General features: G+C 56.3%; 2 protein-coding genes across 2 annotated transcripts in view; one reads left to right on the forward strand and one right to left on the reverse strand.

Moving 5' to 3' along the window:
* Positions 1–443: 443 nt before the first annotated feature.
* Positions 444–13,023, reverse strand: LOC139244973 (rabenosyn-5-like; the record flags this gene model as incomplete). Its single annotated transcript, XM_070871073.1, has 5 exons — positions 12,944–13,023; positions 6,061–6,460; positions 2,462–2,587; positions 1,137–1,237; positions 444–489 (listed from the first exon to the last, which is right to left on the reverse strand). Coding segments are annotated over exons 2-5 (478 nt in total), but the record flags the coding sequence as incomplete, so codon positions are not given.
* An 8,233-nt stretch (positions 13,024–21,256) lies between these two features.
* The window catches only part of LOC139244974 (octapeptide-repeat protein T2-like), a 5,025-nt gene continuing 3,992 nt past the window's right edge, over positions 21,257–22,289 (forward strand). Inside the window, exon 1 of the mRNA XM_070871075.1 lies at positions 21,257–21,313. Coding sequence (XP_070727176.1) covers positions 21,257–21,313 — 57 coding nt within the window. The remainder of the gene's footprint in view (positions 21,314–22,289) is intronic.

Below are 22,289 nucleotides of genomic sequence, written 5' to 3' on the forward strand. Positions count from 1 at the left end.
TGCATCACCCATCAAATCCCGTTCACCCATCATGGGAGCTTTCATTGTTTATAGAACCGGTGATGCAATGTAACCCTAGCGTTCTGCTGACTTGCTGCTGCTTCTGTATAACTTTACTTCTCAATAATACTGATCAGTCCTTCTTAGCCTGATCGAGAAGTATCTGGGGTCAGTCAGAGAAGTAATGCGGTATTCAACACTATTATGCAGTCCTTAATGCCCACAGTAAAATGTTTCTTCATTCGCCTGGATAGAGCCCTCCATCCTCATGTACCGTGTGCCCAAGGTCACACCCCGGTTCTTGGGATGGGAGTGGTTGCCTGTGGAAGCTGTACATCACATTGGCCCTGACTTTAAAATAAAAAGGATTAGGGGAAAGAGAGACAGAAAGAGAAAGACAGAGAGAGAGGGAGAGCGAGACAGAGAGTCGTAACACCACCAACCTTTCCTCTTCGCTGGGTCTGTGGATGCTCGGTCAAATGCAGTCAACTGGGAAAAAAGAGCAGAACATAATCGGGATAAATTTGCTTTGACGAGACTGACCCTCCCCTCCCCTCTCCTACCCTCCCCCTCCCCTCCACAAGCACTCCTCTCCCCTCCGCTCCCTGCCCCCCGCCCTCTCCCCTATCCTCTCCTTCTCCTCGCCTCTCCCCCTCTCCTCTCCTCTCCCTCCCCTCCCCTCCCCTTGCCTCTCCTCCTCCTCCTCCTCTCTCCTAGCCTCTCCTCCTCCCCGCCCCACCCCACCTCCCCTCCCCCCTCTCCCCCGCCGCCCCCTCCCACCTCCCCTCCCCCCTCTCCCTGCCCCCCGCCGCCCCCAGCGCTCTCTCCCCCCCCACCTCCCCTCCCCCCCTCCCCCCTCTCCCTGCCCCCCCTCCCCCAGCAGCCCCCCCCACCTCCCCTCCCCCCTCTCCCTGCCCCCCGCCGCCCCCAGCGCCCCCTCCCACCTCCCCTCCCCCCTCTCCCTGCCCCCCGCCGCCACCAGCGCTCTCTCCCCCACCTCCCCTCCCCCCTCTCCCTGCCCCCCCCAGCACCCCCTCCCCGCCCCCCCCCACCTCCCCTCCCCCCTCTCCCTGCCCCCCCTCCCCCAGCACCCCCCCCCCACCTCCCCATCCCCCCCTCCCCGCCCCGCCCCTCACCTTTTCCAAGCGGATCAGCAGTTTGTTGACCTCGATGACGTAGTGATCGATCCGCGCTCCCCGCCACCGCTGGAACTCGCCGCGCAGGTTCCTGGTCACACCTGGACACCGAGCACATGGTCAGTGGTCAGCCCCGGGGCGGGGGGGGGGGGGGGGAAAGGGGCCACTGCCCTGGCTGTGGGGGAGGGGGCGGGGGGAGGAGGAATACAAAAAAAAAACCACAACACCCACCCCCCCCGCAACAAAACATTGCCCACGCCACCACAACACAAAATCGCAAAAAAAAATTCAAAGGTAAAGCAGTCACACTTACCTTGGGAGCCCGTGACTTACCCCTCCGCTGTGAGGATGGTTGGACCGACCCGATTTCCCAGGCAGCCACAGCGGGGCGCACGGGGTCGGGCGGGAGTCAAAACGCGCATGCGGATCAGGCACGAGCTCAAACCCCGTGCCAGGTGTCGCCTCTGGGGGTGTGGGGGGTGGCGTTGCGCGCACACACCAGACGCAGCTCTTGCGGGCGGTGATGCTACCCCTGGGCCCCGAGGATCGCTGCGGGTTGCTGGAGGCTGACCACCCGGCCCAGAACGCCTCGCCCTCGCTGCTCCCGCGGTGAATAACGGAGCGGAGAAATGCCACCAACGCTGTCTCCGCAAGATCCTGCAAATCCCCCGGGAGGACAGACGCACCAACGTTAGCGTCCTCGACCAGGCCCAACATCCCCAGCATCGAAGCACTGACCACACTCGACCAGCTCCGCTGGGGCAGGGCCCACATTGTCCGCATGTCCCCCCAGACACGAGACTCCCCAAAGCAAGCGCTCTACTCGGAACTCCTTCACGGGCAAACGAGCCAAAGGTGGGCAGAGGAAACGTTACAAGGGACCACCCTCAAAGCCTCCCTGATAAAGTGCAACATCCCCCACCGACACCTGGGAGTCCCTGGGCCCAAAGACCAGTCCGCCCTCAGTGGAGGGAGTGCATCCGGGAGGGCGCTGAGCACCTCGAGTCTCGTCGCCGAGAGCGTGCAGAAACCAAGCGCAGGCAGCGGAAGGAGCGTGCGGCAAACCAGTCCCACCCTCCCCTTCCCTCAACCACTGTCTGTCCCACCTGTGACAGGGACTGTGGTTCCCGTATTGGGCTGTTCAGCCACGTGAGGACTCGTGTTAAGAGTGGAAGCAAGTCTTCCTCGATTCCGAGGGACTGCCGAAGATGATGATGATGGGGAACGTCTGAAAACCCCGCCCTTTCTCTTTGCGGAGAACGACGCCGGCTTCTCCATGTAATGGAAGCAGGAATGGTTAAAGAACAAGAAATGGCTCGGCTCACCAAGGTCTTGGGCCTCCCACTTGCTGGTGTCCACGCCGCCCGAGTAAATGAAGTCCGAGAGCTCAGTCTCCGAGCATTCGATGTCTTCCTGCTTCAGGAGCTTCCTCTTTGCTCTGCCGAAGAGTGCTGGCGCAGAGAGAGGAGAATTAGACCCCGGCTCGCAAGTGCGGAGGCGGATCGTAAACAGGCAGGAGGGAGAACGTGCATTGCCATTGCGTCTTTCACCACCTCAGGACACAGAAACATAGAAAATAGGTGCAGGAGCAGGCCATTCGGCCCTTCGAGCCTGCACCGCCATTCAATATGATCATGGCTGATCATTCACCTCAGTACCCCATTCCTGCTTTCTCTCCATACCCCTTGATCTCTTTAGCTGTAATGGGCACATCTAACTCCCTCTTGAATATATCCAATGAACTGGCCTCAACAACTTTCTGCGGTAGAGAATTCCACAGGTTCACCACTCTCTGGGTGAAGAAGTTTCTCCTCATCTCGGTCCTAAATGGCCTGCCCCTTATCCTTAGACTGTGTCCCCTGGTTCTGGACTTCCCCAACATCGGGAACATTCTTCCCGCATCTAACCTGTCCAGTCCCGTCCCGTAAGAATCTTAGAAATTTCTATGAGATCCCCTCTCATCCTTCGAACCTCCAATGTATAAAGGCCCAGTTGATCCAGTCTCTCCTCATATGTCAGTCCCGCCATCCCGGGAATCAGTCTGGTGAACCTTCGCTGCACTCCCTCAATAGCAAGAACGTCCTTCCTCAGATTAGGAGACCAAAACTGAACACAATGCTCCAGGTGAGGCCTCACCAAGGCCCTGTACAACTGCAGTAAGACCTCCCTGCTCCGATACTCAAATCCCCTCGCTATGAAGGCCAACATACCATTTGCCTTCTTCACCGCCTGCTGTACCTGCATGCCAACTTTCAATGACTGATGTACCATGACACCCAGGTCTCGTTGCACCTCCCCTTTTCCTAATCTGCCGCCATTCAGATAATATTCAGATAATTTTTGCCCCCAAAATGGATAACCTCACATTTATCCACATTATACTGCATCTGCCATGCATTTGCCCACTCACCTAACCTGTCCAAGTCACCCTGCAGCCTCTTAGCATCCTCCTCACAGCTCACACCGCCTCCCAGCTTAGTGTCGTCTGCAAACTTGGAGATATTACATTCAATTCCTTCATCTAAATCATTAATGTATATTGTAAATAGCTGGGGCCCCAGCACTGAGCCCTGCGGCACTCCACTAGTCACTGCCTGCCATTCTGAAAAGGACCCGTTTATCCCGACTCTCTGCTTCCTGTCTGCCAACCAGTTCTCTATCCATGTCAGTACATTACCCCCAAGACCATGTGCTTTGATTTTGCACACCAATCTCTTTTCCGGGACCTTATCAAAAGCCTTTTGAAAGTCCAAATACACCACATCCACTGGTTCTTCCTTGTCCACTCTACTAGTTACATCCTCAAAAAATTCTAGAAGATTAGTCAAGCATGATTTCCCTTTCATAAATCCATGCTGACTCGGTCCGATCCTGTCACTGCTTTCCAAATGGGCTGCTATTTCATCCTTAATGATTGATTCCAACATTTTCCCCACCACTGATGTCAGGCTAACCGGTCTATTATTACCCACTTTCTCTCTCCCTCCTTTTTTTAAAAAGTGGTGTTACATTAGCTACCCTCCAGTCCATAGGAACTGATCCAGAATCGATAGACTGGGACAGTGAGGGGTGTGGGGTATATCAGTGTTACAGTCAGGGGTGTGGGATATATCAGTGTAACAGTGACGGGTGTGGGGTATATCAGTGTAACAGTGACGGGTGTGGGGTATATCAGTGTTACATTGAGGGGTGTGGGGTATATCAGTGTTACAGTGAGGGGCGTGGGGTATATCAGTGTTACAGTGAGGGGCGTGGGGTATATCAGTGTTACAGTGAGGGGCATGGGGTATATCAGTGTTACAGTGAGGGGTGTGGGGTATATCACTGTTACAGTGAGGGGTGTGGGATATATCAGTGTTACAGTGAGGGGCATGGGGTATATCAGTGTTACAGTGAGGGGTGTGGGGTATATCACTGTTACAGTGAGGGGTGTGGGATATATCAGTGTTACAGTGAGGGGTGTGGGGTATATCAGTGTTACAGTGAGGGGTATGGGGTATATCAGTGTTACAGTGAGGGGTGTGGGGTATATCAGTGTTACAGTGAGGGGTGTGGGATATATCAATGTTACAGTGAGGGGTGTGGGGTATATCAGTATTACAGTGAGGGGTGTGGGGTATATCAGTGTTACAGTGAGGGGTGTAGGGTATATCAGTGTTACAGTGATGGGTGTGGGGTATAACTGGTCTATATTTTCCTGCTTTCTGTCTCCCTCCTTTCTTAAATAGGTATGTTACATTTGCGGTTTTCCAATCCGCTGGGACCACCGCAGAATCCAGGGACTTTCGTAGATGACAACCAATGCATCCATCCTGCAGCCACTTCTTTAACATCAGAAATAGGAGCAGGAGTCGGCCATTCGGCCCCTCGAGCCTGCTCCGCCATTTAATACGATCATGGCTGATCCGATCATGGACTCAGCTCCACTTCCCTGCCCGCCCCCTTATCCCATTATCGGTTAAGAAACTGTCTATCTCTGTCTTAAATATATTCAATGTCCCGGCTTCCACAGCTCTCTGAGGCAGCGAATTCCACAGATTTACAACCCTCTGAGAGAAGAAATTCCTCCTCATCTCAGTTTTAAATGGGCGGCCCCTTATTCTAAGACCATGCCCCCTAGTTCTAGTCTCCCCCATCAGTGGAAACATCCTCTCTGCATCCACCTTGTCGAGCTCCCCTCATAATCTGATACGTTTCGATAAGATCACCTCTCATTCTTCTGAATTCCAATGAGTAGAGGCCCAACCTCCTCAACCTTTCCTCATAAGTCAACCCCCTCATCCCTGGAATCAACCGAGTGAACCTTCTCTGAACTGCCTCCAATGCAAGTATATCCTTTCGTAAATATGGAAACTAAAACTGCACGCAGTACTCCAGGTGTGGCCTCACCAATACCCTGTATAACTGGAGCAAGACTTCCCTGCTTTTATACTCCATCCGCCTTGCAATAAAGGCCAAGATACCATTGGCCTTCCTGATCACTTGCTGTACCTGCATACTAACCTTTTGTGTTTCATGCACAAGTACCCTCAGGTCCCGCTGTACTGCAGCACTTTGTAATCTTTCTCCATTTAAATAATAACTTGCTCTTTGATTTTTTTTTCTGCCAAAGTGCATGACCTCACACTTCCCGACATTATACTCCATCTGACAAATTTTTGCCCACTCACTTAGCCTGTCTCTGTCCTTTTGCGGGTTTTGTGTGTCCTCCTCACACATTGCTTTTCCTCCCATCTTTGTATCGTCAGCAAACTTGGTTACGTTACACTCGGTCCCTTCTTCCAAGTCGTTAATGTGGATTGTAAATAGTTGGGGCCCCAGCACTGATCCCTACGGCACCCCACTGCCGAATCCGGGGCTCAGTTTCCCCCCGCCCCGCCCCCTCCCACTCCTGCTCCTGCTCTGCGACGGCTGGGTTACTCACTCTTTATCTGGCCCACCATGTGCCTATCCTCCTCGCCGGAGTGTGCATCCTCGTAGTGTGCTTGGAGCTGCTGCACGGACTGCAGGTCCTTGAGGCAGAGCGGGCAGAGGAAGCCCTCCCGGATCTCCCCCGAGGGGGTGCCGGACCCCCGGCCCGGGCCGGCGGGCAGAGGCGGGGAGGAAGGCACCGCCCACATCGCTGCCATCGCCCCCCTCCGCTCTCCTCGGGCCTCGCTCAGCAGGCTGCTCGCTCCGACGTTCCCGGCTGCAATCCTGTCCGGCGAGCGTTCTCCCGTCCGTGACCACAAGGCAGCATCTCCGTCCGGGACGGCCCCCCCCACCACTCTCGGTCCGCCTTCCGCCCGCGATCGGGAACCCGCTCCGCTTCCAAACGTCACCGTCTGTCGATCAAACCAACACAGCGGCTCACTACACTGAGTCCGTGCTTAAACATGGACTCCACCCCAAACACCACAAGGGTACAGTACTGGTGGGCACAGGTCTGTCACTGTATAACACTGGGGTACAGTACTGGTGGGTACAGGTCTGTCGCTGTATAACACTGGGGTACAGTACTGGTGGGTACTGGTCTGTCACTGTATAACACTGGGGTACAGTACTGGTGGGTACAGGTCTGTCACTGTATAACACTGGGGTACAGTACTGGTGGGCACAGGTCTGTCACTGTATAACACTGGGGTACAGTACTGGTGGGTACAGATCTGTCACTGTATAACACTGTGCACAGTACTGGTGGGTACAGGTCTGTCACTGTGTAACACTGGGGTACAGTACTGGTGGGTACATGTCTGTCACTGTATAACACTGGGGTACAGTACCGGTGGGCACAGGTCTGTCGCTGTATAACACTGGGGTACAGCACTGGTGGGTACAGGACTGTCACTGTATAACACTGGGATACAGTACTGGTGGGTACAGGTCTGTCACTGTATAACACTGGGGTACAGTACTGGTGGGTACAGGACTGTCACTGTATAACACTGGGGTACAGTACTGGTGGGTACAGGTCTGTCACTGTATAACACTGTGTACAGTACTGGTGGGTACAGGTCTGTCACTGTATAACCCTGGGGTACAGTACTGGTGGGCACAGGTCTGTCACTGTATAACACTGGGGTACAGTACTGGTGGGTACAGGACTGTCACTGTATAACACTGGGGTACAGTACTGGTGGGTACAGGTCTGTCACTGTATAACACCGGGGTACAGTACTGGTGGGTACAGGTCTGTCACTGTATAACACTGGGGTACAGTACCGGTGGGTACAGGACTGTCACTGTATAACACTGGGGTACAGTACTGGTGGGTACAGGTCTGTCACTGTGTAACACTGGGGTACAGTACTGGTGGGTACATGTCTGTCACTATATAACACTGGGGTACAGTACCGGTGGGCACAGGTCTGTCGCTGTATAACACTGGGGTACAGCACTGGTGGGTACAGGTCTGTCACTGTATAACACTGGGGTACAGTACTGGTGGGTACAGGTCTGTCACTGTATAACACTGGGGTACAGTACTGGGGGTACAGGTATATCACTGTATAACACTGGGGTACAGTACTGGTGGGTACAGGTCTGTCACTGTATAACACTGGGGTACAGTACTGGTGGGTACAGGTCTGTCACTGTATAACACTGGGGTACAGCACTGGTGGGTACAGGTCTGTCACTGTATAACACCGGGGTACAGTACTGGTGGGTACAGGCCTGTCACTGTATAACCCTGGGGTACAGTACTGGTGGGTACAGGTCTGTCACTGTATAACACTGGGGTACAGTACTGGTGGGTACAGGTCTATCACTGTATAACACTGCGGTACAGCACTGGTGGATACAGGTCTGTCACTGTATAACACTGGGGTACAGTACTGGTAGGTATAGGTCTGTAACTGTCTAACACTGTTGTACAGTACTGGTGGGCACAGGTCTGTCACTGTATAACACTGGGGTATAGTACTGGTGGGTACAGGTCTGTCACTGTATAACACTGGGGTACAGTAACGGTGGGTACAGGTCTGTCACTGTATAACACTGGGGTACAGTACTGGTGGGTACAGGTCTGTCACTGTATAACACCAGGGTACAGTACTGGTGGGTACAGGTCTGTCACTGTATAACACTGGGGTACAGTACTGGTGGGTACAGGTCTGTCACTGTATAACACTGGGGTACAGTACTGGTGGGTACAGGTCTGTCACTGTATAACATTGGGGTACAGTACTGGTGGGTACAGGTCTGTCACTGTATAACACTGGGATATAGTACTGGTGGGTACAGGTCTGTCACTGTATAACACCGGGGTACAGTACTGGTGGGTACAGGTCTGTCACTGTATAACACTGGGGTACAGTACCGGTGGGTACAGGTCTGTCACTGTATAACACTGGGGTACAGTACTGGTGGGTACAGGCCTGCCCCTGTATAACACCGGGGTACAGTACTGGTGGGTACAGGTCTGCCCCTGTATAACACTGGGGTACAGTACTGGTGGGTACAGGTCTGTCACTGTATAACACTGGGGTACAGTACTGGTGGGTACAGGCCTGCCCCTGTATAACACCGGGGTACAGTACTGGTGGGTACAGGTCTGTCACTGTATAACACTGGGGTACAGTACTGGTGGGTACAGGTCTGTCACTGTATAACACTGGGGTACAGTACTGGTGGGTACAGGTCTGTCACTGTATAACACTGGGGTACAGTACTGGTGGGTACAGGCCTGCCCCTGTATAACACCGGGGTACAGTACTGGTGGGTACAGGTCTGCCCCTGTATAACACTGGGGTACAGTACTGGTGGGTACAGGTCTGTCACTGTATAACACTGGGGTACAGTACTGGTGGGTACAGGCCTGCCCCTGTATAACACCGGGGTACAGTACTGGTGGGTACAGGTCTGTCACTGTATAACACTGGGGTACAGTACTGGTGGGTACAGGTCTGTCACTGTATAACACTGGGGTACAGTACTGGTGGGTACAGGTCTGTCACTGTATAACACTGGGGTACAGTACTGGTGGGTACAGGTCTGTCACTGTGTAACACCGGGGTACAGTACCGGTGGGTACAGGTCTGTCACTGTATAACACCGGGGTACAGTACCGGTGGGTACAGGTCTGTCACTGTATAACACTGGGGTACAGTACTGGTGGGTACAGGTCTGTCACTGTGTAACACCGGGATACAGTACTGGTGGGTACAGGTCTGTCACTGTATAACACTGGGGTACAGTACTGGTGGGTACAGGTCTGTCACTGTGTAACACCGGGGTACAGTACCGGTGGGTACAGGTCTGTCACTGTATAACACCGGGGTACAGTACCGGTGGGTACAGGTCTGTCACTGTATAACACCGGGGTACAGTACCGGTGGGTACAGGTCTGTCACTGTATAACACTGGGGTACAGTACCGGTGGGTACAGGTCTGTCACTGTATAACACCGGGGTACAGTACTGGTGGGTACAGGTCTGTCACTGTATAACCCTGGGGTACAGTACTGGTGGGCACAGGTCTGTCACTGTATAACACTGGGGTACAGTACTGGTGGGTACAGGACTGTCACTGTATAACACTGGGGTACAGTACTGGTGGGTACAGGTCTGTCACTGTATAACACCGGGGTACAGTACTGGTGGGTACAGGTCTGTCACTGTATAACACTGGGGTACAGTACCGGTGGGTACAGGACTGTCACTGTATAACACTGGGGTACAGTACTGGTGGGTACAGGTCTGTCACTGTATAACACTGGGGTACAGTACTGGTGGGTACATGTCTGTCACTATATAACACTGGGGTACAGTACCGGTGGGCACAGGTCTGTCGCTGTATAACACTGGGGTACAGCACTGGTGGGTACAGGTCTGTCACTGTATAACACTGGGGTACAGTACTGGTGGGTACAGGTCTGTCACTGTATAACACTGGGGTACAGTACTGGGGGTACAGGTATATCACTGTATAACACTGGGGTACAGTACTGGTGGGTACAGGTCTGTCACTGTATAACACTGGGGTACAGTACTGGTGGGTACAGGTCTGTCACTGTATAACACTGGGGTACAGCACTGGTGGGTACAGGTCTGTCACTGTATAACACCGGGGTACAGTACTGGTGGGTACAGGTCTGTCACTGTATAACCCTGGGGTACAGTACTGGTGGGTTCAGGTCTGTCACTGTATAACACTGGGGTACAGTACTGGTGGGTACAGGTCTATCACTGTATAACACTGGGGTACAGCACTGGTGGATACAGGTCTGTCACTGTATAACACTGGGGTACAGTACTGGTAGGTATAGGTCTGTAACTGTCTAACACTGTTGTACAGTACTGGTGGGCACAGGTCTGTCACTGTATAACACTGGGGTATAGTACTGGTGGGTACAGGTCTGTCACTGTATAACACTGGGGTACAGTAACGGTGGGTACAGGTCTGTCACTGTATAACACTGGGGTACAGTACTGGTGGGTACAGGTCTGTCACTGTATAACACCAGGGTACAGTACTGGTGGGTACAGGTCTGTCACTGTATAACACTGGGGTACAGTACTGGTGGGTACAGGTCTGTCACTGTATAACACTGGGGTACAGTACTGGTGGGTACAGGTTTGTCACTGTATAACATTGGGGTACAGTACTGGTGGGTACAGGTCTGTCACTGTATAACACTGGGATATAGTACTGGTGGGTACAGGTCTGTCACTGTATAACACCGGGGTACAGTACTGGTGGGTACAGGTCTGTCACTGTATAACACTGGGGTACAGTACCGGTGGGTACAGGTCTGTCACTGTATAACACTGGGGTACAGTACTGGTGGGTACAGGCCTGCCCCTGTATAACACCGGGGTACAGTACTGGTGGGTACAGGTCTGCCCCTGTATAACACTGGTGTACAGTACTGGTGGGTACATGGTCTGTCACTGTATAACACTGGGGTACAGTACTGGTGGGTACAGGCCTGCCCCTGTATAACACCGGGGTACAGTACTGGTGGGTACAGGTCTGTCACTGTATAACACTGGGGTACAGTACTGGTGGGTACAGGTCTGTCACTGTATAACACTGGGGTACAGTACTGGTGGGTACAGGTCTGTCACTGTATAACACTGGGGTACAGTACTGGTGGGTACAGGCCTGCCCCTGTATAACACCGGGGTACAGTACTGGTGGGTACAGGCCTGCCCCTGTATAACACCGGGGTACAGTACTGGTGGGTACAGGCCTGTCCCTGTATAACACCGGGGTACAGTACTGGTGGGTACAGGCCTGCCCCTGTATAACACCGGGGTACAGTACTGGTGGGTACAGGCCTGTCCCTGTATAACACCGGGGTACAGTACTGGTGGGTACAGGTCTGCCCCTGTATAACACTGGGGTACAGTACTGGTGGGTACAGGTCTGTCACTGTATAACACTGGGGTACAGTACTGGTGGGTACAGGTCTGTCACTGTATAACACTGGGGTACAGTACTGGTGGGTACAGGCCTGCCCCTGTATAACACCGGGGTACAGTACTGGTGGGTACAGGTCTGCCCCTGTATAACACTGGGGTACAGTAATGGTGGGTACAGGTCTGTCACTGTATAACACTGGGGTACAGTACTGGTGGGTACAGGCCTGCCCCTGTATAACACCGGGGTACAGTACTGGTGGGTACAGGTCTGTCACTGTATAACACTGGGGTACAGTACTGGTGGGTACAGGTCTGTCACTGTATAACACTGGGGTACAGTACTGGTGGGTACAGGTCTGTCACTGTATAACACTGGGGTACAGTACTGGTGGGTACAGGTCTGTCACTGTGTAACACCGGGGTACAGTACCGGTGGGTACAGGTCTGTCACTGTATAACACCGGGGTACAGTACCGGTGGGTACAGGTCTGTCACTGTATAACACTGGGGTACAGTACTGGTGGGTACAGGTCTGTCACTGTGTAACACCGGGATACAGTACTGGTGGGTACAGGTCTGTCACTGTATAACACTGGGGTACAGTACCGGTGGGTACAGGTCTGTCACTGTGTAACACCGGGGTACAGTACCGGTGGGTACAGGTCTGTCACTGTATAACACCGGGGTACAGTACCGGTGGGTACAGGTCTGTCACTGTATAACACCGGGGTACAGTACCGGTGGGTACAGGTCTGTCACTGTATAACACCGGGGTACAGTACTGGTGGGTACAGGTCTGTCACTGTATAACACTGGGGTACAGTACTGGTGGGAATAGGTCTGTCACTGTATAACACTGGGGTACAGTACTGGTGGGTACAGGTCTGTCACTGTATAACACTGGGGTCCAGTACTGGTGGGTACAGGTCTGTCACTGTATAACACTGGGGTACAGTACCGGTGGGTACAGGTCTGTCACTGTATAACACTGGGGTCCAGTACTGGTGGGTACAGGTCTGTCACTGTATAACACTGGGGTACAGTACCGGTGGGTACAGGTCTGTCACTGTATAACACCGGGGTACAGTACCGGTGGGCACAGGTCTGTCGCTGGGTTAATTGGCGGGGACGACCTTCGACCTATCACCGGCATGACGTCAACTTGACGCCCGCCGCGAGAGACGCCGGTGAGCTCGGCCGACAGCCGGCGGGCAGGCGGGTCGGTCTGCGCTGGTTTCACCCGCCCCGTCGCCACATTGCCGCCATTTCGAGCCAACTTCAGCGGGGCATCACGCCATGGCAACCGCGGGGGGTGGCAGGGGGGTCACCGTGGCAACCTGCCCCCTTGCACAGGGATGGCAAGGGGAGGCCCAATTTCGAGTTTTAAATCCAATTCAACCCATTGCCAAAGATATGTGAAGCTTTTTAGAAACAGGATAAATGTCCCCCCCACAAACTTACAATCTCCTGCAGCCTTCCTCAGTCAACAAGGGCTTGGTAGTGCTGGCCATGGCCACTGCGCAGGCGCCGCCCCGCCGCGCTGCCGCCGGGATATGTAGTCCACGGCCGCCCGCCCCGCCCCTTGCAGCGGGCGACGCCGCCGTCCCGCCGGAACTACAACCCCCGGCGCGCACCGCGCTCTGAAGGGTGTGTGGGAGCCGCTGGACTTGGGGGCCGTGACGCACTCTGCGCGCGACTCTTGGCGCGCCTTGGCAGCCGCTCAGCCGCGCTGCCCGCCGGGAGTTGTAGTCTCTTTCCGCTCCCCACGCCCATGGCTTTCAACGGCGGCTGCCCAGACCGGAAACTACAACTCCCGCCAGGCTCCTTCCTGGGCTTGCCCTGCCGCAAGCTGATGGCCATAATTGCCTTAAAGGCAAACTAACCTCAATCCTCGGACCAACTTCCAAACTGCAATAATCATTTGTAGTTCTTCCCGCATGCCCTGCGCGATTCATGGCGTCAAATCTTTCTTTCAACCGTCTCTCCCCTCACCGTCTGTGATCACATTGCTGTTTGCGGGATCTTGCTGTGTGCCAATTTGGCCCTCAAAGGAAGGGGACCCCCGAGGCGACAGTGAGACCCACCGAGCCATCTCTACGGCGCCTGTCACACCCCAGGAGGGTCCCAAAGCGTCTCTCAGCCAGTGACGCACTTTCTGAACTGTGGTCACTGTTGCAGTGTGGGAAATGCAGCTGTCGATTTGCGCACAGCAAGCTCCCACACACAGAAATGTGATAAATGGCCAGTTCATTGGGTTTTTTAGTGATGTTCGATGTGGGAAAAATATTGGCCCCAGGACACCGGGGAGAATTCCCTATCCCCCCCATCCCCTCCACTCTTCTTTGGAATAGTGGCTGTAGCATCCTTTACATCCGCCCGAGAGGGCAGAAGAGACCTCGGTCTAACGCCTCAGCCGAACGATGGCACTCCTGACAGTGCAGCACTCCCTCAGTACTGCCCCTCCGACAGTGCGGCACTCCCTCAGTACCGCCCCTCCGACAGTGCGGCGCTCCCTCAGTACTGCCCCTCCGACAGTGCGGTGCTCCCTCAGTACCGCCCCTCCGACAGTGCAGCACTCCCTCAGTACTGCCCCTCCGACAGTGCGGCACTCCCTCAGTACCGCCCCTCCGACAGTGCAGCACTCCCTCAGTACTGCCCCTCCGACAGTGCGGTGCTCCCTCAGTACCGCCCCTCCGAAAGTGCGGCGCTCCCTCAGTACCGCCCCTCCGACAGTGCGGCGTTCCCTCAGTACTGCCCCTCCGACAGTGCAGGGCTCCCTCAGTACTGCCCCTCCGACAGTGCGGGGCTCCCTCAGTACCGCCCCTCCGACAGTGCGGGGCTCCCTCAGTACTGTCCCTCCGACAATGCGGCACTCCCTCAGTACTGCCACCTCCGACAGTGCGGCACTCCCTCAGTACTGCCACCTCCGACAGTGCGGCGCTCCCTCAGTACTGCCCCTCCGACAGTGCGGCGCTCCCTCAGTACCGCCCCTCCGACAGTGCGGCGCTCCCTCAGTACCGCCCCTTCCGACAGTGCGACGCTCCCTCAGTACCGCCCCTCCGACAGTGCGGCGCTCCCTCAGCATTTTGTGCTTAAATCTGTGGAAATGCACTTGAGCCCGTACCCCTCTGACTCAGAGGCAAGAGGGCTACTGAGAAAAGAAAGAAAGACTTGCATCGATATAGCGCCTTTCACAACCACCGGACGTCTCAAAGTGCTTTAAAACCAATGAAGTACTTTTCGGAGTGCGCTCACTGTTGTATTGTGGGAAACGCCAATTTGCGCACAGCAAGCTCCCACACAGAGCGATGTGATAATGACCCGGATCGTCTGTTTTAGTGATGTTGGTCGAGAGATAAATATTGGCCCCAGGACACTGGGGAGAACTCCCCCTGCTCCTCTTCCAATAGTGGCCCCAGGATCTTTTACATCCGCCCGAGCCACAGGAGTGTGAAGGAAGGAGGGAAGTAGTTACTTGGACAAAGATTTGTTCACATCACATCCGCTGAACTGCGATCAATTTTTTATCCCCTCATTTCATTGATCAACCGACGTCTGAATCAGGCGATCTGCGTCATTGTCTCATTGCTGGTTTGTGGGAGCTTGCTGTGCGTAAAATGACTCCCGCTTTTCCTAGTCACGACAGTGACCACACTACAAAGAGTACTTCATTGGCTGTGAGGCGCCTTGGGACGTACCGAGGTGGGGAAAGGTGCTATATGAATGAAACTGAGCTCATGGTCTACAGGGCTGTGGTGATACCCGCCCTCCTGTATGGCTCAGAGACATGGACCGTGTACAGTAGACACCTCAAGTCGCTGGAGAAATACCACCAGCGGTGTCTCCGCAAGATCCTGCAAATCCCCCGGGAGGACAGACGCACCAACGTTAGCGTCCTCGACCAGGCCAACATCCCCAGCATCGAAGCACTGACCACACTCGACCAGCTCCGCTGGGCAGGGCCCACATTGTCCGCATGTCCCCCCAGACACGAGACTCCCCAAAGCAAGCGCTCTACTCGGAACGCCTTCACGGGCAAACGAGCCAAAGGTGGGCAGAGGAAATGTTTCCAGGACATCCTCAAAGCCTCCCTGATAAAGTGCAACATCCCCCATCGACACCTGGGAGTCCCTGGGCCCAAAGACCAGTCCGCCCTAAGTGGAGGGAGTGCATCCGGGAGGGCGCTGAGCACCTCGGGTCTCGTCGCCGAGAGCGTGCAGAAACCAAGCGCAGGCAGCGGAAGGAGCGTGCGGCAAACCAGTCCCACCCTCCCCTTCCCTCAACCACTGTCTGTCCCACCTGTGACAGGGACTGTGGTTCCCCGTATTGGACTGTTCAGCCACGTGAGGCCTCGTGTTAGGAGTGGAAGCAAGTCTTCCTCGATTCCGAGGGACTGCCCGTGATAGAAACAGAGAAACTTACAGCGCAGGAGGAGGCCACTTTGACCCATCGTGTCCACACCGGCCGACAAAGAGCCGCACGGCCCTCAGTCAGTAGCCCTGAAGGTTAGATATAAACCCACGAACAATGACGGAAAGGCAAAGAGCACCCAGCCCAACCAGTCCGCCCCACACAACTGCGACACCCCTCACACTGAAACATTCTACACTCCACCCCAACCGGTTTTATTTTTAAATTCTTCAATCTCGGGATGTGGGCCTCGCTGGTAATGTTGGCATTTATTGCCCATCCCCAATGGCCCCTTGACAAGATGGTGCTGACAATAGAGAGGCTGGCTGGGCCATTTCAGAGGGGCAGTTAAGATGTCACTGCATCTCTGTGGGTCTGGAGTCACACATCGGCCAGACCGGGTCAGGGCCGACTTCCCCGAAGAACATGCGTGACCAAGGCGGCTTTTTACAACAGCCACATGGATTTATATAATATTGAATCGTCTCTGGGCGCATCACGGGGCTAATCGTCAAACAAAATTTCACACCGAGCCACGTGCGGTGATATTAGGGACAGGCGACCAAAAGCTGGGTCACAGAGGTCGGTTTTCAAGCAGCGTCTTGAAGGAGGAGAGAGAGGCGGAGAGGTTTAGGGAGGGAGTGCCAGAGCTTGGGGCCCAGGCAACAGAGGGCAGGGCCGCCGATGGTGGAGCGACGGGAATCGGGGCACGCGCAAGAGGCCAGAATTGGAGGAGCGCAGAGATCTCGGAGGTGTAAGGCTGGAGGAGATTACAGAGATAGGGAGGGCTGTAGGGCTGGAGGAGGTTACAGAGATAGGGAGGGGTGTAGGGGCTGGAAGGGGTTACAGAGATAGGGAGAGGTGTAGGGGCTGGAGGGGGTTACAGAGATAGGGAGGGGTGTAGATGCTGGAGGGGGTTACAGAGATAGGGAGGGGTGTCGGGGCTGGAGGGGGTTACAGAGATAGGGAGGGCTGTAGGGCTGGAGGGGGTTACAGAGATAGGGAGGGGTGTAGGGGCTGGAGGGGGTTACAGAGATAGGGAGGGGTGTAGATGCTGGAGGGGGTTACAGAGATAGGGAAGGGTGTAGATGCTGAAGGAGGTTACAGAGATAGGGAGGTGTGTAGGGGCTGGAGGGGGTTACAGAGATAGGGAGGGGTGTAGATGCTGAAGGGGGTTACAGAGATAGGGAGGGGTGTAGGGGCTGGAGGAGGTTACAGAGATAGGGAGGGGTGTAGGGGCTGGAGGGGGTTACAGAGATAGGGAGGGGTGTAGATGCTGAAGGGGGTTACAGAGATAGGGAGGGGTGTAGGGGCTGGAGGAGGTTACAGAGATAGGGAGGGGTGTAGGGGCTGGAGGGGGTTACAGAGATAGGGAGGGGTGTAGATGCTGGAGGAGGTTACAGAGATAGGGAGGTGTGTAGGGGCTGGAGGGGGTTACAGAGATAGGGAGGGGTGTAGATGCTGAAGGGGGTTACAGAGATAGGGAGGGGTGTAGGGGCTGGAGGAGGTTACAGAGATAGGGAGGGGTGTAGGGGCTGGAGGGGGTTACAGAGATAGGGAGGGGTGTAGGGGCTGGAGGGGGTTACAGAGATAGGGAGGGACGAGGAGGCCACGGATGGATTTGAAAATAAGGATGAGAATTTAAAAAATTTACGACAATCCGATCGCTTCACATTGACCATTACAGGTAAATAGTGTTTATTTATCCAGATTTATTTAATTAACTGAATTTAAATTCTCAAACGAGGGAGCGCTGCGCTGTCGGAGGGGCAGTACTGAGGGAGCCCCTCACTGTCGGAGGGGGGGTACTGAGGGAGTGCCGCACTGTCGGAGGGGCGGTACTGAGGGAGCGCCGCACTGTTGGAGGGGCGCTACTGAGGGAGTGCCGCACTGTCGGAGGGGCGGTACTGAGGGAGCGCTGCGCTGTCGGAGGGTCAGTACTGAGGGAGCGCCGTACTGTCGGAGGGGCGGTACTGAGGGAGCGCTGCGCTGTCGGAGAGGCGGTACTGAGGGAGCGCCGCACTGTCGGAGGGGCAGTACTGAGGGAGCGCTGCGCTGTCGGAGGGGCGGTACTGAGGGAGCGCCGCGCTGTCGGAAGGGCTGTACTGAGGGAGCGCCGCACTGTCGGAGGGGCGGTACTGAGGGAGCCCCGCACTGTCGGAGGGGCGGTACTGAGGGAGCGCCGTACTGTCGGAGGGGCAGTACTGAGGGAGTGCCGCACTGTCGGAGGGGCGGTACTGAGGGAGTGCTGCACTGTCGGAGGGGCAGTACTGAGGGAGCGCCGCACTGTCGGAGGGGCAGTACTGAGGGAGCGCCGCACTGTCGGAGGGGCAGTACTGAGGGAGTGCCGCACTGTCGGAGGGGGGGTACTGAGGGAGCTGGGACTTCGGGGGGAGCTGTAGTTGTGATTGTCGGAGGCCGAGGTTGGAGCGGAGGGACAGGCTCCCAGGTGAGTGCCGCGCGTGCGGGGGGGCGGGGAGAGCGAGCTGTTTAACGGGCCGGGGGTCGGAGGGGGTTCATTTGTAAACAGCCGGTGGAAGAATGAAAAGCTCCAGCGACCACGGGAGATTGCGTCACCTTTAACCCCCAGCGTCCTGCCGATTCTACGTCCCACCTTTAAGCCCCAAAGTTCGCTCGCTTTCCCGCAATGACACACACGTAGACCCCGTGTCCCACCAGCGTGTGCGGGGGTAATCGCGTAGACCCTCGTGTCCCGTCAACATGTGTGGGGTAATCGCGTAGACCCTCGTGTCCCGTCAGCGTGTGTGGGGGTAATCGCGTAGACCCTCTTGTCCCGTCAGCGTGTGCGGGGGTAATCGCGTAGACCCTCTTGTCCCGTCAGCGTGTGCGGGGGTAATCGCGTAGACCCTCGTGTCCCGTCAACATGTGTGGGGTAATCGCGTAGACCCTCGTGTCCCGTCAGCGTGTGTGGGGGTAATCGCGTAGACCCCGTGTCCCGTCAGCGTGTGCGGGGGTAATCGCGTAGACCCTCTTGTCCCGTCAGCGTGTGTGGGGTAGTAGACCCCGTGTCCCGTCAGCGTGTGTGGGGGTAATCGCGTAGACCCCGTGTCCCACCAGTGTGCGGGGGTAATCGCGTAGACCCTCGTGTCCCGTCTGCGTGTGTGGGGGTAATCGCGTAGACCCCGTGTCCCGTCAGCGTGTGTGGGGTAATCGCGTAGACCCTCGTGTCCCGTCAGCGTGTGTGGGGTAGTAGACCCCGTGTCCCTTCAGCGTGTGTGGGGGTAATCGCGTAGACCCTCTTGTCCCGTCTGCGTGTGTGGGGGTAATCGCGTAGACCCCCGTGTCCCGTCAGCGTGTGTGGGGGTAATCGCGTAGACCCTCGTGTCCCGTCAGCGTGTGTGGGGGTAATCGCGTAGACCCTCGTGTCCCATCAGCGTGTGCGGGGGTAATCGCGTAGACCCTCGTGTCCCGTCAGCGTGTGCGGGGTAATCGCGTAGACCCTCGTGTCCCGTCAGCGTGTGCGGGGGTAATCGTACTCCCACCAAACCCACACACACCCCCCCCACCCCTGGCTCAGGGCGTAGACTAACACTTCTAAAGGCTTCCGCACCTGAACAGGACAGCAGGCCTGCCCGGCTAAATATAAACGCTGGTGAGAAAGTGTGTGTCGGAGCGAAGGCACGGAGATTGCAGAGCGATGGTTCTCACCAAACGAGGCGGGGTCGGAGCGCGAGATTTCAGCAGCCGCCTGCTGCATCCAAACCACCGAGGCAGAAATAAACCCGGCAGGATATGGGCAGGGGCAGGGGGGGGCCGGGTCTCCAAACGGCACGGCACGGCAGAGACCGAGGATGGGACTCCCAACACCCCCCCACCCCCCACTCCCCGGTCCAATGTCACATCACCGGAACGATGAACTCGCTATCACAGGGACTGAGTCCCAGGGGGATTTTGCAGACCTGCGATTGTCCTCATCGCGCCCCCCCCCCCCTCCCACCACCCCCAGGGAACACGCCCCGACGCACATTTCTCGGAGCGCAGCCGGCTGCCGCACTGTCGGAAGGGCGGCTGGCTCGATCCGCGCACAGCAAGCTCCCACAAACAGCAGATTCTTCGCAATGGCCCAGCTCGTCGGCGCTTTATTTTAGTCACGGTGGTTGCGGGGGTAATATCCCGTGACCCAGCACACCAGCAACGCCCTGCACCTGCTCTGCTGCGACAGTGGCCGCGGGATCTGTGGCTTCTATCGGAGAGGGCAGACGGGGGCCTCGGTTTAACGTCTCATCTGAAAGACGGCCCCTCCGACAGTGCGGTGTTCCCTCAGTACTGCCCCTCCGACAGTAGGGAGCTCCCTCAGTACTGCCCCTCCGACAGTGCGGCACTCCCTCAGTACCGCCCCTCCGACAGTGCGGCACTCCCTCAGTACCGCCCCTCCGACAGTGCGGCGCTCCCTCAGTACCGCCCCTCCGACAGTGCGGCACTCCCTCAGTACCGCCCCTCCGACAGTGCGGTGTTCCCTCAGTACTGCCCCTCCGACAGTACGGAGCTCCCTCAGTACTGCCCCTCCGACAGTGCGGTGTTCCCTCAGTACCCCCCCTCCGACAGTGCGGAGCTCCCTCAGTACTGCCCCTCCGACAGTGCGGCACTCCCTCAGTACCGCCCCTCCGACAGTGCGGAGCTCCCTCAGTACCGCCCCTCCGACAGTGCGGGGCTCCCTCAGTACCGCCCCTCCGACAGTGCGGCACTCCCTCAGTACCGCCCCTCCGACAGTGCGGAGCTCCCTCAGTACCGCCCCTCCGACAGTGCGGTGTTCCCTCAGTACCCCCTCTCCGACAGTGCGGAGCTCCCTCAGTACCGCCCCTCCGACAGTGCGGCACTCCCTCAGTACTGCCCCTCCGACAGTACGGAGCTCCCTCAGTACTGCCCCTCCGACAGTGCGGCGCTCCCTCAGTACCGCCCCTCCGACAGTGCGGTGCTCCCTCAGTACCGCCCCTCCGACAGTGCGGTGTTCCCTCAGTACCCCCCCTCCGACAGTGCGGAGCTCCCTCAGTACCGCCCCTCCGACAGTAGGGAGCTCCCTCAGTACTGCCCCTCCGACAGTGCGGCGCTCCCTCAGTACCGCCCCTCCGACAGTGCAGTGTTCCCTCAGTACTGCCCCTCCGACAGTACGGAGCTCCCTCAGTACTGCCCCTCCGACAGTGCGGCGCTCCCTCAGTACTGCCCCTCCGACAGTACGGAGCTCCCTCAGTACCGCCCCTCCGACAGTGCGGCGCTCCCTCAGTACCGCCCCTCCGACAGTACGGAGCTCCCTCAGTACCGCCCCTCCGACAGTGCGGCGCTCCCTCAGTACTGCCCCTCCGACAGTGCGGCGCTCCCTCAGTACTGGACACCGGGGCGGGCTGCATGACGGGGCTCGAGTCAGTGGAGTGGCGGCTCGATCCCACGAATGGCTCGCTCAGGGTGAGAGCGGCTGAGACCCAGAGAGGCCGATGAGGGAGAAAGGAATGGAAGGAGATGGTGATCGGGGAGAGGGAGGGGGCTGGTATGGATGGTAAACACTGGCACGGAGCGCTGGGCGTGAATGGCCTGCTTCTGAGTTCTTGATGCGATGATAGGACACAGAATCCAATGACCTCACGGTTTACAGAGGTTTACAGATTCCCGGGAGGTGGCTGAATCTGTGCCGGTTCCCGATCAACAGTAGGTACAACGTGTACACAAGGTCCTTGTACGTCAAACACAAAAGGTTAGTATGCAGGTACAGCAAGTGATCAGGAAGGCCAATGGAATCTTGGCCTTTATTGCAAAGGGGATGGAGTATAAAAGCAGGGAAGTCTTGCTCCAGTTATACAGGGTATTGGTGAGGCCACACCTGGAGTACTGCGTGCAGTTCTGGTTTCCATATTTACGAAAGGATACACTTGCTTTAGAGGCAGTTCAGAGAAGGTTCACTCGGTTGATTCCGGGGATAAGGGGGTTGACTTATGAGGAAAGGTTGAGCAGGTTGGGCCCCTACTCATTGGAGTTCAGAAGAATGAGAGGTGATCTTATGGAAATGTATAAGATTATGAGGGGGGCTCGACAAGGTGGATGCAGAGAGGATGTTCCCACTGATGGGGGAGACTAGAACTAGGGGGCATGGTCTTAGAATAAGGGGCCGCCCATTTAAAACTGAGATGAGGAGGAATTCCTTCTCTCAGAGGGTTGTAAATCTGTGGAATTCGCTGCCTCAGAGAGCTGTGGAAGCCGGGACATTGAATATATTTAAGACAGAGATAGACAGTTTCTTAACCGATAAGGGGATAAGGGAGCGGGCAGGGAAGTGGAGCTGAGTCCATGATCGGATCAGCCATGATCGTATTAAATGGCGGAGCAGGCTCGAGGGGCCGAATGGCCGACTCCTGCTCCTATTTCTTATGTTCTTAGGTAGACTGGG

This window comes from Pristiophorus japonicus, unplaced genomic scaffold, assembly GCF_044704955.1.
Source record: "Pristiophorus japonicus isolate sPriJap1 unplaced genomic scaffold, sPriJap1.hap1 HAP1_SCAFFOLD_2080, whole genome shotgun sequence".
Taxonomy (NCBI): domain Eukaryota; kingdom Metazoa; phylum Chordata; class Chondrichthyes; family Pristiophoridae; genus Pristiophorus; species Pristiophorus japonicus.